General features: G+C 37.6%; 2 protein-coding genes and 1 long non-coding RNA gene across 5 annotated transcripts; all 3 read left to right on the top strand.

The window, feature by feature from the left end:
- The first annotated feature begins 7735 nt into the window (after nucleotides 1-7735).
- Nucleotides 7736-11661, top strand: LOC122046699 (probable serine/threonine-protein kinase DDB_G0276461). Its single transcript, XM_042607509.1, has 7 exons — nucleotides 7736-8992; nucleotides 9202-9367; nucleotides 9499-9549; nucleotides 9720-9902; nucleotides 10032-10137; nucleotides 10271-10992; nucleotides 11093-11661. The coding sequence occupies exons 1-7, from the start codon at nucleotides 8529-8531 to the stop codon at nucleotides 11465-11467; spliced, it is 2067 nt and encodes a 688-aa protein (XP_042463443.1). The 5' UTR covers nucleotides 7736-8528; the 3' UTR covers nucleotides 11468-11661.
- A 1664-nt stretch (nucleotides 11662-13325) lies between these two features.
- On the top strand, nucleotides 13326-13874 carry LOC122048548. Its single transcript, XM_042610103.1, has one exon. The coding sequence runs from the start codon at nucleotides 13326-13328 to the stop codon at nucleotides 13872-13874; it is 549 nt and encodes a 182-aa protein (XP_042466037.1).
- Nucleotides 13875-14407: 533 nt separating this feature from the next.
- On the top strand, nucleotides 14408-18010 carry LOC122046698. Of its 3 annotated transcripts, none has more exons than XR_006130360.1 (5): nucleotides 14408-14591; nucleotides 15411-16941; nucleotides 17041-17118; nucleotides 17354-17434; nucleotides 17494-18010. It is a non-coding gene; the product is annotated as an uncharacterized LOC122046698 (long non-coding RNA). The 3 variants fall into 3 exon arrangements; XR_006130358.1 differs by having other exon boundaries at nucleotides 17036-17118; nucleotides 17494-18009; XR_006130359.1 differs by having other exon boundaries at nucleotides 17036-17118; nucleotides 17354-17417; nucleotides 17494-18008.

Genomic DNA, 18010 nt, shown 5'->3' with positions numbered 1-18010 from the left:
ACCAACAGTTTTCTACCCTTGAATTACACGAAACTAGATATGCAGAGATATCAAAGGACACAACCCAGACTATGGCGCTGAACGCAACCAACAAGGATGAACCCGAGTCAGACTCCGAAGACGATCAAGAAGCGTACATGGTAAGAAACTTTAAAAAGTTTTTTAGATCTAATAAACTTAAAATGCAGAATAAAAAGAATCAAAAAGGTAGAAGAAAGGTACGGTGCTACCAATGTCAGAAGGAGGGACACCTAAGGGAAGACTGCCCAGAACTCAAGAAGGTCAAAATGAAGGCACCTAAGAAACACAACCTAAAAGCAACTTGGGACGACACCTCTTCAACCGAATCAGAAGCTCAAGAATATGTCGGGATAGCACTGATGGCAAGCTACGAAGGACAAAGTACATCAGAACCCAGCATCGATGAAGGGGGAGCGACCTCAGATGGAAGTAGCGAAGCAGGGGGAGATTCAGGCTTCAAGTCTGATATGGTAAGTGAGGTATGCCTCTTACCCCCTGATGAACTTTACTTTGGTATCAAAGCTATGACTAAATCCATGTACAAATTAGAAAATAAAAATGTCAAATTAGAAAATGAAATTTTAGAAACAAAGAGAATTTTGGCAAAATCATGTCTTATAGAGGATTTTGAAAAATTGAAAATTGAAAATGAAAAACTAAAAGAAGAAATAGAAAGATTGAAAAAATCTAATGGTTCAAATATTTCTACTTTTAGGAATTATAGAGGTTTAAATTGGTATTATAGATTTCATCAAAGTCAAATTAGAAATATATCAAAAATCTATATACCTAGGAAATACTTGGTTAATCCTGTAGGTAGGAACCTCTACTGGGTTCCAAAAACATGTTTAATTTAAAATTAAAGTCAGACTTAGCATTTTCAGTAAGGACATTAAACAACTAATTTCTTTATGAGGCTTTGTCTAAGGAAGTGGTTGTTTCTCCAATAACCAAGAAGGCCTAGTGCCTCGCCACGACCTGGAAGCCAAGTATCGAAATGAAAAGTTTAATTGACTAACTGAAAAAGCATTAATTTAAATTACTTTATGCTTTAAAAGAGTTATTCAATTTGTGTTAGAAAATATTAAAAAAAAAAAATTGGAAATTTTTTATCTTAGAAATTTTTATGAAAATTGACTTAGAAATCTTAGAATTTTTTTTATGATAATATTGCCTTATAATTTTTTCTTAAAATTGATTTTTTTCTTATGAATATTAACTTAGAATTTTTTTTGTTAGAAAAGTTTTTTTTGGGAATGTTAAAATAAGTTTCAAACTTAAATTTTATTAACAATTATGACTGTTTTTTTTCTGAAAAATGTTTTACTTAAATTTTTCTCGAAAGAAAATTTCTGAAGAGTGTCTTTCCTTAGACATTTTTTACACTCAAATTTTTTTTTTGAATTTACCTTAGACTTGTTTATAACCCCAATTTTTATGTGATCAAAGGGGGAGAAGTATGTTAAGTCTAGGGGGAGGTTATATACTTTTTCATTTGAAAAATACTTGGACTTATTTGAATATAAATTGTTTTTATTGCATATGGTTACCCTAACTTAACTTGGGTTGCTCACATCAAAAAGGGGGAGATTGTTGGAACCCCAAGGTGTTTTGATGTGATCAAACAAGCTAAGTTAGGTCCTGCGTTTGTTTAACCCTTGTGTCTAAGCGTGCAGGAGCTTAGGAACACAGGAAGTCGAGCGGAAGACGCGGCTAGCGAGAAGGACGGCACGGGGAGAGAGCCGACGGGCTCGGTGCGTCCGAGGGACGAGGTGTCCGCGGAAGAGTACACCGGTGGATGAGAAGAGCGTGCGCGATGCTCGAGGGACGAGAAACCGGGAAGGAAGGCTGCTCGAGGAGAAGGCCGAAACATGGGTTCGGGTGAGCCCCATTCCGGAAGGCCGAGATCACCCAAACTAGCGGAGCCGGAGCGAACAGACCCGGACCAAGACGAGGCGAACTGAGACGAGCTGTACCGGAGCAGAGAGCCTGGACCAGAGTCAACTTTGTTGACTTGACAGGTCCGGGCGCCCGGGGGTTCATATTTGACCAGATCGAAGCTGATCGCGAGCTTACCATTGGGGGATAAAATTTATCCCCCCGGGGGCGCCCGGAACCCCTTCCAGGCGCCCGGACCAATACTATAAATAAAGTACTGATCCGTACATTCAATACAACTAACTTGTAATCAATTCCTTCTGTACTTTCAATTCTGTTCTTTTCATTTGTGCTGTCAACGTTGTAAAGAGGCTACTCCGCCCAAAGGAGAATCAGATAGTGCGCTTACATTCTTTGGATTAGCAATCCCCTGATTGCAAACCAAGTAAAACTCTGGTGTCTGCTTTTCTTTACTTAGTCTCTTTTATTTATTTATTACAAGTGTTCATTATATAGTTGAAATCCGAGAAAGGTTCAAGTTTTATTTTGTAGGGCAATTCACCCCTCCCCTCTTGCCGGCCTCCAAAGGGACCAACACTTACAACTCAGCAAAGGAACTTTGGGAGAACTTCCTTGAGTTACACGAAGGGACGTCCGAAGCCAAGCTCGCGAGATGGGATTTACTTCATAGCCAGCTCACCAACCTGCAATTCGGAGAGGACGAAACCATTGCGCATCTCTATTACTCGAGGATTAAGGAGCTCATCATCGGACTCTCGAATCTCCGAGAAAAGGTAAGTGACCGAGATTCGCTAAGGTACGCTCTTAATGCCTTCCCTAGGAACACAAAATGAGCATCACTAGTAGATGTTTTTTATATATCTAAAGACTTAGAAACTATTTCCGTAGAAGAATTATTTTCCACATTTGAAGTGCATGAATCGAGATGTGCAGGTACGAAGGAGACGAAGCACAACGTCGCCCTCAAAGCATCGAGAGACGAACCTGAGTCAGAGTCTTCTCTCGACGATGAGGAACTGGTAATGATGGTAAGGCGCTTTAAGAAATTATGTAAATCTAGAAAAACTAACCATCCGCAGGGTAGAAAAAAAAGGATGATCCGATGCTACCACTGCAATGAAGTAGGCACGTCAAGGACAACTGCCCCAAGCTAAGAAACAAGGACAAAGGAAAGAAGCATGTCCAATTGAACAAATTCAAGACACTAAAAGCGACGTGAGACGATACATCGTCCGAATCGGAAGTCGAGGTTTTTTCCGAACTTGCATTAATGGCAAGTCATCAAGACGATGACTACGATTCAAGCTTGTCCGAAATGAGCATCAAGAGCATCAATGAAGGGGGAGCAACGTTGGAAGAAAGCATCAGTTTAGGAGGAGACACGGATAACGAGATCGACATGGGTAAGTCAGGTACGATCTCTTCCTCCCGATAAATTATTTAAGTTTGTTAAATTATTAACTAAGATTACTGCAAATTTGAAAAAGAGATTAAAAAATTAAAATTAATTCTAGCTAAATCTTGTCCATTAGAAGAGTTAGACAAAGTAAAATTAGAAAATAAAAATTTGAAAAGACAAGTAGATAACTTGAAAAATCATACATGTTCATCAAATACAAGCTTTAGAAAATTCACTAATTTAAATTAGTATTATAAATATCACAAGGGGCAAATTAGGAATATTTCAAATAAATATGTCCCCAAAAAGTTCTTAGTTAATCCATTTGGTTGGGACCTATATTGAGTTCCAAAATCTTGTCTAACTTAAACTTTAATTAGACTTAGCGCTTTCAGCGAGAAAATTAAACATTTAATTTCTTTATGAGGCTTTGTCTAGAAAGTGGTTATTAGTCCAATAACCAAGAAGGTCTAATGTCTCGCCACTGCTTGGAAGCCAAGTATTGAAATAAAAAGTCTAATTTACTAACTGAAAAAGCATTAAATTGAAATTAAATAATGCTTTAAAGGGTTATTCAATTCTTTTGTAAATTCTCAAAAATATTTATGCTTGCAAAAATTTAGAAAATTTTCTCAAGAATATTTTTGTTTTTTTTTACAAAATTGTCTAACTTATAATTTTTTTACTTAAAAAATATATTTTTCTCTGCTTAAAATTTTCTTGTACTTAGAATTTTTTTTATCTAAAAAGTATTGAAATAAGTTTCAAAATTTTCAAAGTTTTCAAAATTATTATCTTTAGATTTTCTCTTAGTACCCCATTTTTATGTGATGAAAGGGAAAGAAGAAAAAGGTTAAGTCTAAGGGGAGGTAGATTACAATCTTTTATTTTTTTATTTTTGCACTTTATTGCAATATTATTTGTTTTACCTTTATGTCTATTTACCCTACCTTAACTTAGGTTGCTCACATCAAAAAGGAGAAATTGTTGAAACCCTAAGATTATTTTGATGTGATCAACAAAGTTAAGTTAAGTCCTGTGGTGTTTTAACTTTATGTCTAAGTGTGTAGGAGCTTAGGAGCACAACGAGTTGAGCAAAGGACGCAGCTAGCGAGAAGGACGACACGGGAGAGAACCGACGGGCTCGGTGAGTCTGAGGGACGAGGTGCTGCGGAAGAGTACATGGGCGGACGAGAAGGAAGCGCGCGACGTTTCCGAGGGACGAGAATCCGGAGCGAAAGGTTGCTCGAGAAGGCTGAAATTGGGTTCGAGTGAACCTTATTTCGGTTGGATGAAATCACCCAAGCAAGTAGAGTCGGAGCGGAAGACCCAGACTGAGGCGAGCAACACCGTAGCAGAGGGCCCGGATCAAAAGTCAACTAAGTCGACTTTAGTGGTCCGAGCACCCGGACCCATTCCAGGCGCCCAGAGCGATTCCGGGTGCCTGGAACCTGATTTTGATCGGATCGCATTTGACCGCGATCCATTGCGAAAAGATAAAATTTTATTACAACTTTTAAATACAACACTTAAAACAACTTTTAAATTTTATTACAACTTTTAAATTTTCCTTTTGACCGTGTTTGCACATGGAACCATCCAGACGCCCCGACCAAGGCTATAAATACAACTTTGGTCCAGAAGCTTTTCAATAGAACAAGAATTAACAATACAACACTTGTGAGCTTCCATTTCTAGTTTATCTTCTCTTTTTTGCGCTTTCACTGCTGTAAGAGGCTTCTCCGCCTGAAGGAGATCTTTTTAGTATGCTATTCATTCCTTGGATTAACAACCTCCCCGGTTGTAACCAAGTAAAGTCTGTGAGCCTCTTCTTTTAGTTTATTGCTTTCAATTTTATGCAAGTATTTAAGTTATAAGTTCGAGAAGGGTATTTTGTGTTTGTGTTTGTGTTTGTGTTTTTTAGGACTATTCAACCCCCCTTCTAGCCGGCCAACGCGGCCCAACAGGAAGTTCAAGCATTATTCAACGATTAGACCAGAGCCGAAAAAAAATATCAAGGAATGCAACTTTCTAATGGCGAAGTCGAAGAATTTGATACCGAAAGAACCAATACAACGGGAATGGGAAATAGAAATGAATAACAACGTCACTTCCTAATGTAAAAGGGTAAAATTATAAAAGAACTACTTGATATTTGATTCTCTTATATCATAAGGGGATATGTAGACAACTTAAATAAATACAAGCTATTTTTTTAATAAATTTTAAGTTTTAAATTTTATAATATAATAATCTTGAACCGCGACGAATTGTAAAATGAGGGCTCTAAACTGTGAATCGTAATCATCTTGGATGGTTAAGGTTAAAGGTCGACCCATCAATTGATGGCAAAAGACGAATACGCTCGCCCCTAGCGCCCCCGCAAACCTGTCCCATGACCAACACAGAGGAGGTAAATCACGGGCGACTACTAGCCTTTGGAATAGTGACTAGCACATAAGGGAGGCATTTACCTCGACTTTGTCGAGATTCAAACCCCATACCTCATTGATGGTAATACCTCATGTGCTAGCCACTAGACCCATTCAAGGGGACAAAAGTCAACCTATCAAGAATTGTCGAACTGATGATTCTAGACTGACAAATTGATAGTTCTAAATGGTTGAATCATTAATTTTAAACCATGGCCAGATCTATCTAAAGGATCTGTCTATGAATGATTTACTTGGGCTGAGAAGGGAAAAAAAAATCCAAAACTTAAACTAAAGAGACAACTCAATGGCTGGCCGCCTAATTTACAATTCTTATTTTTTTTTCAAAGTCTAATTAATATAAAATATGAATTAGATAATAGTAAACTTAGGGCTATTGGCCTGTCCCACATAAATTTTTCATCGATCACTAGGATAAATTGAGAAGTGCTTACGGTGGACGGTCCAGAAGCTTAACATCTGATGGTTGTGCATTCCATTTGGATATAAATGTACTATAAGTGAGGATCGAACCGTAGATGCCTGAGTGATCGCTTGACATCTTCTATTGTACAGTATCCTCGGGAACAATCTGTCCCTGCCCCACAGAAGTTTTCCACTAACCAGCCGCTAGTGTAAATCAAAAAGCGCTCGCAGCGGGCAACTCAAGAATTGAGCATCCCGTGATTGTGCGTCCATTTAGAAGAAAAATTTCTATAAATATGACATAGTTGGGACCAAACCTGGGACGATCGATCTGACCCATAAAAATTTTCCACTGACCACTAGAATAAATTGGAAAGCTTCCACGATAGACTATTTAAAATCTAACATCCTATGAATCTATGATTATATGTTTCGTTTGAAGAAAAAATCTTTATAAATATATTGTAACTGAAAATCCAACTATAACAACTAATGAGAAATTTTTATAAAATTGGATCGATGGTCCAGATTCGATGTTTTTAAATTCATCATTAATTGATCAGTTTAATCGTAACTCAGTTTGGGTTTGGGTTGGATTATACTGATTTTTTTTTTTAATGCGCTAAGATCTGCCTGATGATAGATGATGAATTTTCCACGGACTACCATCACAGCTCTGAAAATCATGTCCCTTCGAAATCTGAGTTTGGGCACTTGTTTACCCTTAAGTTGAGGGTAAATTATCCTAAATTTCTTGTATACAAACTTAACTTCTGTTTTTTAATCATAAAAAAATTTATTCTCTCACTGTATATAAATTTTTATTAATTATCTTTATTTTTAAAAATAAAAAAAATTTAAAATAAGATATAATTATTTCTAAATTTAGTATATTTAAATTAGGATCTAATATAATTTCTATTAAATTAAAAATGATTTTTTTTTCACATGCAATTGTTGAATTTAAGAAAAACTATGCCATTATTTTTAGATGAAAATTTCATGGTATTTTTAATAAATATAAAGAATTTAAAATCAGATATAATTTTTTTAAATTTAATATCATTTAATTAGAATCGAGTATATTAATTGATTAATTAGATAGAAAAAGAATATACTCAATTTAATAGAAAATATATTATATTTTAATTTAAATATATTGGTACTTAGATAAATTATAATTTATTTTTGATATTTAAAAAAATAAAAATAATTAGATAAATATACGTATAGAAAGTTGAAGTAAATAAAAATAAAAATTTGTATGATAATAAAGTTAAAGAAAGTATTAGGAATCATAGGACAGGGTTAATTTAATTGTAAATGAATATTTAATTGGGCTTACTTGACAAACGACATCGCGAAAAAAGGACAAAAAACGATAGCGACGATTTACTAGAATTGAAATTTGTCGCCTTACCAATAATTTTGTTTCCGCAAGCAAAGTTGGTAGGGTAGTAAAATTGCAAATTTCTAATTTTTGAGGGGCTTCTTGTTTAAAAAAATGATAAATCCGGTCGGCTATTTTTATCGATGAGAAATTTGTCGGCCCACTTTTGCCGCAAATAACCACAAAAAAAAAAAAAACGCGCTTTGCTTCTTCATCTTCCCTCTTGCTTTCCATTCTCCTGCTCGAATCTCACGTTTTTGCTCTCTCAGATCTGAAGAGCTCTCGCCCCAAGATCCGCCTCGGGTTCCTTCTCTGTGCTCGTAATCTGTCCTTGACTGCCTGGGGCAGCCTTAGATCTCAGGGAGCGGCGCCTCCTCTGGGCCTTTTGATCCTTCCAGTTGAGATCCGCAGGAGCTCAGGACTGGAGATCTATTCTAATCGAGCTGCTTCGAAGATTAATCCTGGGACTTGAATAAGAAGGTGGTTATTATACTCAAAGAGTCTCCTTGCTTTTCACCTGAAAAAAGTAGTATTTTGCTGGTTTATTTAACACTGTCCCGGATTAGATGCTTCGTCCTCGTTGATTAAAGATTCAAGGGTAGTCTTATAAGTTGCGATTCTGTTGAGCTTAAGATCCAGCGGGAGATCCTACTTCAAAATAGTCTCTTGAGTTTCGATCGTTAGAATCTAGGGGAGCAAGATATTTGCTCTTCGCTGATTGCTGAAAAATCTTCTTTTATTCAGTTTCAATCCCCCTCCCCCCTCCTCCTGTATCGTAGTTTCTGTGAAGTGGTTGTTTGCCTTGTTTTGAGGAAAACAGTGATCTAGATCGTTAGAATTCCATTGAAATAAGAATAGAGTATTGGAAGATGAATGGCTTGTTCATGCACTAGTAGAGCCAAGTAGGTAATTTCAACTTTCAAGTCTCATTTCCTGGGGTTACCATTTGCCTGTGTCAATCATGTGGAAATTGAAGCAGTTCATGCCAAAAGAGACAAATGGCTTAGAAGGCCGCATGATTGAAGTTGGTAATGTAAGGATACAAGTCCGCAATGTAATTGCGGAAGGAGGCTTCTCTTGCGTTTACCTAGCTCGTGATGTTGTGAACCTCACAAAGCAATATGCTCTGAAGCACATGATTTGTCAAGACGAGGAGTCACTCAATTTAGCAAAAAAAGAGATATCTGTGATGAAAACGCTAAAAGGACATCCAAATGTGGTTGCACTAGTTGCACATGCTATCTTTGACATGGGCCGGGTGAATGAGGTGTTTCTTGTGATGGATTTCTGTGAGAAGTCACTGCCCACAGTGTTGGAGAACAGAGGAGCTGGCTACTATGAGGAGAAGCAAATCCTTCTGATGTTCCGGGATGTATGCAATGCTGTCTTTGCCTTGCATTCTCAGATGCCACCTATTGCTCATAGGTAAGACAACATGGAATTCTTATGTTCATTCCCCTTAAATCTAGTGTGATTTAGCCAGCCAGTGCTCAATTTGCACTTTTAAGTTTATGAGTTATTAGTTCATCTTTGAAACTTATGAGTATAATATAATAACATTAATTGAAATCTTGGTTTTTTCTTCCTGATTTGGCATCATCATTTACTCTTTGTTTTTTGTTTTTCACTTCCAGAGATATAAAAGCTGAAAATGTTCTGCTTGGAGCAGATGGAGCTTGGAAGTTGTGTGACTTTGGCAGCACTTCAACAAATCACAAGTGCTTTGACAGGCCAGAGGAGATGGGTATCGAAGAAGACAATATACGGAAGTACACTACTCCAGCTTATAGAGCACCGGAGGTAATCTATGGATGTTATCGCTACAATTCTAACTATCCTTCTTGCAGATACGAGATCTACTTTTTGTTGTCACAAAAGTCTTCTTTGTTTCTTGAAGAAGTACTAATTTCCCTGCATTGTTGTTCTTGCAGATGTGGGATCTGTACAGAAAGGAAGTTATCAGTGAGAAAGTAGATATTTGGGTATGTGAGCCAACACAATCAACCTTTTTTACTTTCTTAAATTTCACTGTCGGTGAGACTTAATGCTACAATATCACCAAGGTGTATCGTCATTATCATGTAATAATGTTATAAGTTATTCCATGTCTTCCTTTCAGATGTTAGAGCTGAAATTGTTTCTGATTTTGCAGGCACTGGGATGCCTTTTGTACAGAATCTGCTATTTCAAATCTGCATTTGACGGCGAATCAAAACTTCAGATTCTTAATGGAAATTATAGGATCCCTGAATTACCAAAGTATAGGAGTTCTATCACAAAACTTATTCAGGATATGCTTCAAGCGCCTCCAGATTCTAGGCCTGACATAACTCAGGTAAGGACATTGATTTTTGGTCTATTATCTCTATGAATATATATTAATCTTCGATATAGCTCGGACCACAGCTTTGATGCAATTAAACTGACTCTCTTATACCCTGGTTGGATAATTTTCCGAGGATAGGTGTGGTTCAGGGTGAATGAACTATTGCCTGTGGAGTTGCAGAAGGATTTACCTGATAGCTCAATAGTAGGAACGCAATCTAGCTCATCAGGTCCACAAGACAATGGTAAAAGATTTATATTTGAGAAACAATGCAAATATGGTTCTCGCTATATATTGTTTATTTAATTTATGATTAGTAATCTTAAATACTATAGAAGAAGCATTTGCATAATCTAACAATTTGAAATGGTTGACAGCTCAAAGGAAAACTCATTTGATGCCCCGTCGAAGCCCTCCTCCTCCACCATCTAAAGAACTTGCCCAAAATGTCTCATCCATGGACACTGAAAATTCCAGGTCTACCCAGAGCAGAAACGGGAATCCTTTGGGTACATTTTGGTCGACCCAACATTCTCAGGATTCAGTCAGTTCACAAGCGACGGGGGACAAGGGGCCTGTGTTCGATGAAGAGCCTATCCACCAACCAAAGCCCAAGCGCAATCCAGCAAACAATTCCAGGGATCAACAAACTGTAAGTCCACCTAGGCACTCTGTCAAAAGTTACGAAGCTGGTTCGAGTGAGGATTTTGAAATAAGATTTTCTCCAAATGGATCTGAATATGGTCCGGAAAAAAATAAACCATCCAATTCTCAAAGTAAAGCTGTCTTCCAAGACCAGGCATTCAATGCATTTGTGGCAGAGTTTGATACGAATAAGTTCAACTCCAGCAATGCTGTTGTTGGTGCAAGTGATAAGGACCTGGAATCAGAGTTGAGTAGGTTGAAGCAGGAGCTGAAGCAAGTTAACTTGGAGAAGCAAGAAATGACTGCTAAATATGAGAAATTGACTGCCATCTGCCGCTCTCAGCGGCAGGAGATCCAGGAGCTCAAGCGAACTATTGCTGCTGCAAGCTCCTCTGCTGCAATCAAAGAGCCTATGTCTCAGTCATCTCCTGGAAGCTCATTTTCAGATACTCTGGTACTATTTTCCTCGTACCATGCTATTTTTGTTTATTAAAAAAAACATCATTACTTGAAGTAAATCAAGATTCTTTCAATATGATTAATGAATTTTGCAGCCTAAGGAGAAGATAGAGGGAAACTTGCATGAACTCCAGCAAGCTGCATTTCCAAATAGTCCTGCCACGCCTAGTTCAGATCCTACTCACTGGTCTGCTTTTGGTGAGGTGAAAGTCCAGACTACTCCCAAGAACATCCATCCAAAATCAGTTAGGATGATTCGAGGAAGCAACCACAACAACAACACTACAAAGCAGCCCAGTTCAGGTTCTACCACTGAGCCCTGGGGCTTCAATCAAAGTAATTTCAAGGTAGATTCTTTTACCTCCGAAGTGCCAAAAGCATCAGGAGGCAACACTTCGCAGCGGTTCAATGGTGCTGGCGCAGTGAAATCAATGGAGACAAACCAGCCTTCTGGATGGACCGGATTCTAGAATTCGGTTGAGCTATTAAATGTTGCTTGTGTGACTATAAGTAAAGCTTGTAATCTCGAGGTGAGGTACACAATTTCATCCTTTTATCATTCATGGGGGAGAAGAGAGAAGGATCCAATTCATATATCAACAACAACAGTCTGTAACTACTGCAATAGTTCTATATTTATAAGATTTGCTCTTTCTCGAGTACATACACAAACATTTCAGTGGCCGTGATTAAACTAAACATGCCTTCATATGCTTTTCCCCTTGTGATCATTTACCTAATTCAAGTAATTACATATTAAGATTTTATATATGTAATTTTTTTGTGACTTTTTCTTCTCTTTGGCATGCTTCATTCAAGCAATTGGCTCACAAGTTGCTAGGCAGTGAATGGATAAATGAAAGGCTGCTGAGACAGTTCAAGAACAAAAACTTAACTTGAGAAGTTTGTAAATGTAAATCATATTGATTCTAGCTGATATTGGATAAATGAACGTGTTTATATATGATAATTATCAGATTAGAATAAATGTTTAGGGATCAATATACATGTAGTTGTATCAATCTAACCACTCTCTCTATGTCAAATCTCATTCTCTCAATATACATGTAGCATATGATGAATCCTGGATGAAACTGTCAAATGTCGACCCTTCCTGAGCCATGATTTCCTCTCTAACGTCTCTTGAAGACTTTGAACATCCTCCTATAAATAGACATCTCTCTGCACATGTAAAATTATAGTTTGATCTATAATTTGTAGAATTGTGATTCTACATAAGATTTGAATGGATTGATTCGAATACGAATATCAAAAATAATCTTCTAAATACATATTGCTTTAGTAGAATATCAAAAATTAAATATCCAGAATTTGAAAGGAACTAAAAAAAATATGAGTGATGATAAAAAATGCCACATCAACTAAACAAATCTTTTAAATAGCATCAAACCCCTAATAATACAAAAGATGAAAATAACTCTAACACAATGACAAAAATTGTACGGAACCCCGAGAATACTTTAAATGATATTTTTAGACATAAAATTGGTTGGTTGTAGGACACATCTCGTAATAAATGTAGATCATCTTGTGGTTCAATCCGAATAAAAAATTATAACATCTCAAAATGTAAAATTGTAGGATAATGAAATTGTACCTGTCAATCCTATATGATCCTACTCCGATTCCACTGAAAAATCCGATCTTAATTAATTCCGAATCAATTTATTGTTTCCGGATCCTAAGATCATACAATTCTACTATCCGAATCATGATGTGTAAAATCATAATCCTCTTACATAATTCGCTAATGCATACCTTCCAAATGCGAACATATGATATTAGGGTTAGCATTGTTCATACACTATATATATAATTTTAACTATAAATTGTAAACAAATAAAAAAAAAATCTAGCATTTACCATCCATTCGAATAATCTTTAATATAAAATGCATAAAAGTATTAATTTATGATAATAATTAACCACTAAAACATTGATATTTTAAAAATGACATACGATAATTATACAATTTTGACTCGTTTGACACCTTTAATCTTATCGATACTTCTTCTAACCCTCGATATCGAATTGCCTCTCGACGAAACTTACATTGTAACGAACACTTCAACACTGCCAATCGATCCATCCCGGAAGAAATGCTCAACAAATTAACCACAACCAAACACATTACTTTTCCTACCATCCTATTTAAGGGCAGGCTCCCTAATTACCTCATTATCTCTAATTGTCTCCTAATCTCAGTCTTATATCTGTCTCTCTCCCTCTTCTGCTCAATAAACGAGAAAGCCACGGTCAAGTAAATTTAAGGCAACTTGGTCAACTAAATCAATACCGTCAGCCATGATGACGACGTCCAGACATCTCGTCGCCGCCGCCCTGGTCCTCGCCGCCGCCCTCTTGGTCCCCCGCGCCGCCGCCACGCAGTCTCTGAGCAGCTACTGCGAGAGCGTCACGGTGCCGCAGCTGTGCGCCAACGTCATATCCAAGTCGGGCGCCACCACGCTGGGCGAGCTCACCAAGGCCTCCATCCTGGAGGCCGCGAGCACCGCGCAGTCGGCGCACGACACGGTGTCGCGCGTCGAGGAGACGCAGAACCTCGACGACCGGCTGAAGCACAACCTCGGCGTCTGCGCGGAGGCCTTCAGCGGCGCGGCGGCGAGCCTGAAGGACGCGGCGCAGAAGCACGAGGAGCTGGGGGCGACGCCGCAGCACCACGAGGCCACCGCCTTGATCGCCAACGCCGTCGTCGAAGTCGGCAAGTGCAACGACGGATTCAGCGAGAACCCCGGCCTGGTCTCGCCGGTGGCCGACGTCACCAGCATCCTCAAGAAGCTCATCAGCAACAGCCTCGCCTTGTCGGTGGACTTCGAGGTCAGGAACGGCTCCGACTGATCGGCGATTCCACCGATCAATCTCCTCTGCAAGGATTGAACTCTGTTTCATGAAGAAGAAACACTAAATTGTTTCAATTTTCCCCCTATTTATTTATTTTATAATCAAATCATAAAATCAGACTGTTCCTTCTATTTAAGTTTTATTATGAATTTATCGATTTTTTTTTGGAGGCAAATTTTGCTGATGCTTGTAATTTCATCGATGCTGAATCAATTATTTAATTCATGCTTTGAAATTAATAATTAATAATTAGGCAAAATAATATTTCGGGTTTCCGTACCATATCGAATGACCAAACAGCCCCTGCCATACTTCCCTAACAGCAAGTTTGGTTCGAGGTAAATTTGTAATTTTGGGAAGATTGTGAGGGCATATGCATTTATGACTACTGCGGAAACTAAAAAGTATGAAAGTACAATACTGCCCTCGTCTAGATGGTCAGTTCGGAGAATTCAGCCGTGATTAGGAGGAAGGAGAAGGGTCTATCCGTAATATCGTATTTCGATACCGCTGTAGTTTCGGATCTTCGGATTGCAACTTGCAAACGATAAGAATTGGGAATGGAGGAGTCGGGATTCAGATTCTTGCGTTGTTCGATAGAGTATCATTATTTTGTTTCCGTTTTTGTTATTGTCTTGGGATTAAGCAGATTCTTGTGAGGCGAGGAGCTTTTTGATCGTTCGGATCAAGGTCTGTCCGGCGCAGGAATTGCAGGTATAAAATCTTTGATCATCGATCGAAAAAACCTCTTTGCGCTGTTTTATCTGGTCATCTATTGAGATTCTGCTGATTTGTTTAGTTTCTTCTATGTGGTTATCTGGATTTGTTCGAAATCGGCAACCTTTTGGCTGGGTTCTCAGTCATTCCCGTTTATTTTTGGAAAAGATGAAGAGGCTCCGTTTTCTTATTAGATAGTGCGATCATTGCTCTTCTTGTTGCAATTGTTCGATGTTTTTTTTTTGTTTTTCATTCTGGACATGCGGTGTCTGGTCGCATTAGTCATGAGCTACATGTTTGATTGCTAAAAATTACAAGTGAGTGAACTTGATCCTAAAGAAAATTAGACAAATCAATGAGAAAAGAATTTTCTGCGTGAAATTTGGTCTATCAAAGTTGCTCATTGCTCTTTGCATTGATCGAGGATTTTAGAGATGTTGATCCAAGTTACACATTTTGAGGAACTCTTATATATTTTTTGTAAGAATTGTTTGATATTGAATTTATACTCAACTTGTAGCTCCCCAATTTAGTCTCTCCATGTGAATTGTCAACTAGTAGAGGAGCTCTATAAGCTCAATCTCTCATCTAAAGCAGGCTGTCGCAAGTTCTTCAAAATCTCTAGTATGTGAATGCCAAATGTCGTGTGCCTAAAATGCAAAAATCAACTTGCCACAAAACTGTGTCGCAGCCTATTAGATATCATTTCTTGATTTATAATGATATACATGTTTCTTTTGTTTCTCATTTTTTAAGGCTATTAAATTTACTTTTTGAAGAATAGTCTCGAAGTTATGCTTAAAATTTACGATACAGGTTCACCAGGAAACTAAGATGGAAATTCTAAAGGGAGCAAGTATCTACCACCCTGACACTTGTGCAAAATATATTGGAGTTTCTGCTCCAGTTATCACTCATAACATTACAAAGACCTTGTGCCTACAAAGTGAAGGATGGGGATACAAACATAGATGCAAAAGCATACTTTAAGTTGGCGTTCAGTTTGGTGACATATCTCCGCAACCTTATCGTAAGAAACAATGGTGTGTTCATTGTAGTTTCAATTCCTCTTCTGATGGTAATGGAAGCATGGCTGGCAATTCAATGCAAATGATGAGGACTATGTAAACTCCACTGTAATTGAAGCTAGTAATATCTTTGAATCTACGATCCTTTCTGATGTTCTAGACCTGGCATAACTTTTTGAATGTATATATTGTATTATTTTTTTACATTTTCTCTCAACATAACAATTACCATAGTCACTGTGTAGCCTATCTCTATGTTAATATGATAATTAAATTATACAATTCTCCTGTTCACTTTTAATGTGTTAGCTTCAGTTCAGGCTCAAATCTAAGCTTTTATAGGTTCACGTTATAATCAACCATCTGAACTGAGGAGAACGAGAGTGGATGACCTGCTGATATGTTTTCTTCAGAAAGAATAGCGTATTAGAAGTTAGAAGACCACCTGCAATCTTGTTTTGGCTGTGATGAAACTAGTCATAGATTATATTTTTTTTACTGTAAATCATACATGTTGGCACAGTTGATTTCTTTTACATTGATATAATAATCATCATATAGTCTTCTGATTTATTGTACGATCCATTGATTACATGACATTTGTCTCGTACAAGCAGTTCCAAATAGAAGTGACTAGATCGTTTTATGATAAAGATGTGTGATGCAAGATGTTTAAGATGCATGTTTCATAGTAAACCTCAAGGAGGAAATTATCAGGTTATGCTCCTCACCCTGCAATTGCAGGTTTGTGTTATAATTAACCATCTGATCTGAGAAGAAAGAGAGTGGATGACCTTTCTGATATGCATTTTTTCAGAAAGAATATGGTATTTGTAGTTAAATGACCACCTGCAATCTTGTTTTGGTTGTGATGAAACTAGTCATAAGTTATATTTTTTTTCTGTAAATCATACATGTTGGTGGAGTTAATTTCTTTTACATTTTATGGTGATCATCATGTAATCTTCTGATTTACTGTAAGATTAATAGATCACATGATATTTGTCTCGTACAAGAAGTTCAGGTTATAAGTGAGTCAGACGGTTTTTTATGATAAAGATGCTTGATGGAAGTTCTTTAAGATGCATTCAGAATAATCCCAAAGGAGAGAAAAATTCAGATAATTCTCCTCACCCTGCAATTGTGCTGAAGATGGAAGATAGAAGTGGTCTTCTGCTTCCTATTGTTGTTTGTTTGTTTTTCCATCTTTGCTTTATACGGCTGCTAGTCTTTTCTTCCGCAAAGTGATCTGACATTCTTCATATTCAGTGCAAATGCCAAGTTTGCTGTCGATGGCTACAATTCGGAATGTTCCAATAGTAAGATTGCATACTCTGTTAATAACCATTATTCTCATTATTATTATTTGGTATCGTCTAATAGATGAATACCTGATCTATGCTTGTTTGTCAGGAAAGCCCAACAATTTATCAAGTAACCAAAGTGATGATTGAAGAGCTGGGGTGGGAGGGAATTTGAAATCCTTCATCTTTTCTGTGAGTATGAAAAGTTGCTCTAGGAGATCTTCATAGAACATACTGTAACGTTCCTTGGGCTATTTATAGAACGTCATATATGTGTGTTCCCTTTGCTTTTAACCAAAGTTTTCCCCCCTCGTTTATTCAGTTGCTGAGATTGAACAAGTTATTTGATCAACCAATTTTGATAATGGTAGTTGTAAGCTTCTGTTTCTTTGGAACCATATATATAAGAAGATATTCCTCGTTTCAGGTTCTTTGTTAGGATCACCAAGAGAGTGGATCATGTTTACTTTGCTCAGCTACATCTCTCGAAGGTCAATCTCATAATAAGGTACCTGCCATCCACTTTGCAGCTAATGAGCTCTGAAGTAACATCATCCTCATATGCAGGTCGGGAATGTACAGAGATTCATATCTTTGATTTGCGAGCTTCTGATGCCATCAATTTGGCTATTCAATGCAAGGTTTGCTCTGGTCTCAAAATAGCATGAATCTGGGCAAAATATATATCATCAATGCCTAGACATGAGAAAATATTCAACCAAGTTATTTGCTACTCTTTGTGTGTTTGTGTGTGTGTGTGTGTGAGCATGAATCTGGGCAAAAATATATATCATCAATGCCTAGACATGAGAAAATATTCAACCAAGTTATTTGCTACGCTTTGTGTGTGTGTGTGCGCGCGCGCGCGTGTGTGTGCGCGCGCGCGCGTGTGTGTGTGTGTGAGAGAGTTATGAATATGGGCCAATCAGTGCGAACCGGATCGAAATTTATTTAAAGCCAAGGTTTTGTGGTGGTAAACACTAACTTGATAGTGGGCTTGTCTATATATTAGTATATTACATTCTGAAATTATTTTGGAGTAGCTGCTGAAATCATTTTTTAGTGGTAAGAATGGTCGGCTGTG

Source organism: Zingiber officinale, chromosome 2B, assembly GCF_018446385.1.
Source record: "Zingiber officinale cultivar Zhangliang chromosome 2B, Zo_v1.1, whole genome shotgun sequence".
In the NCBI taxonomy this organism is placed as follows: domain Eukaryota; kingdom Viridiplantae; phylum Streptophyta; class Magnoliopsida; order Zingiberales; family Zingiberaceae; genus Zingiber; species Zingiber officinale.
The sequence above is the reverse complement of the archived record's forward strand: the minus strand, read 5'-3'. Positions and strand labels throughout refer to the sequence as shown.

Bases quoted from the DNA above. Each gene is read 5' to 3' on its own strand.
- LOC122046699 (XM_042607509.1), top strand. From the start codon at position 8,529: ATGTGGAAATTGAAGCAGTTCATGCCAAAAGAGACAAATGGCTTAGAA. The intron at 8,993-9,201 runs GTAAGACAACAT...TTTCACTTCCAG, and splicing joins ATGCCACCTATTGCTCATAG to AGATATAAAAGCTGAAAATG. The intron at 9,903-10,031 runs GTAAGGACATTG...TTCCGAGGATAG, and splicing joins CTAGGCCTGACATAACTCAG to GTGTGGTTCAGGGTGAATGA.
- LOC122048548 (XM_042610103.1), top strand. From the start codon at position 13,326: ATGACGACGTCCAGACATCTCGTCGCCGCCGCCCTGGTCCTCGCCGCC.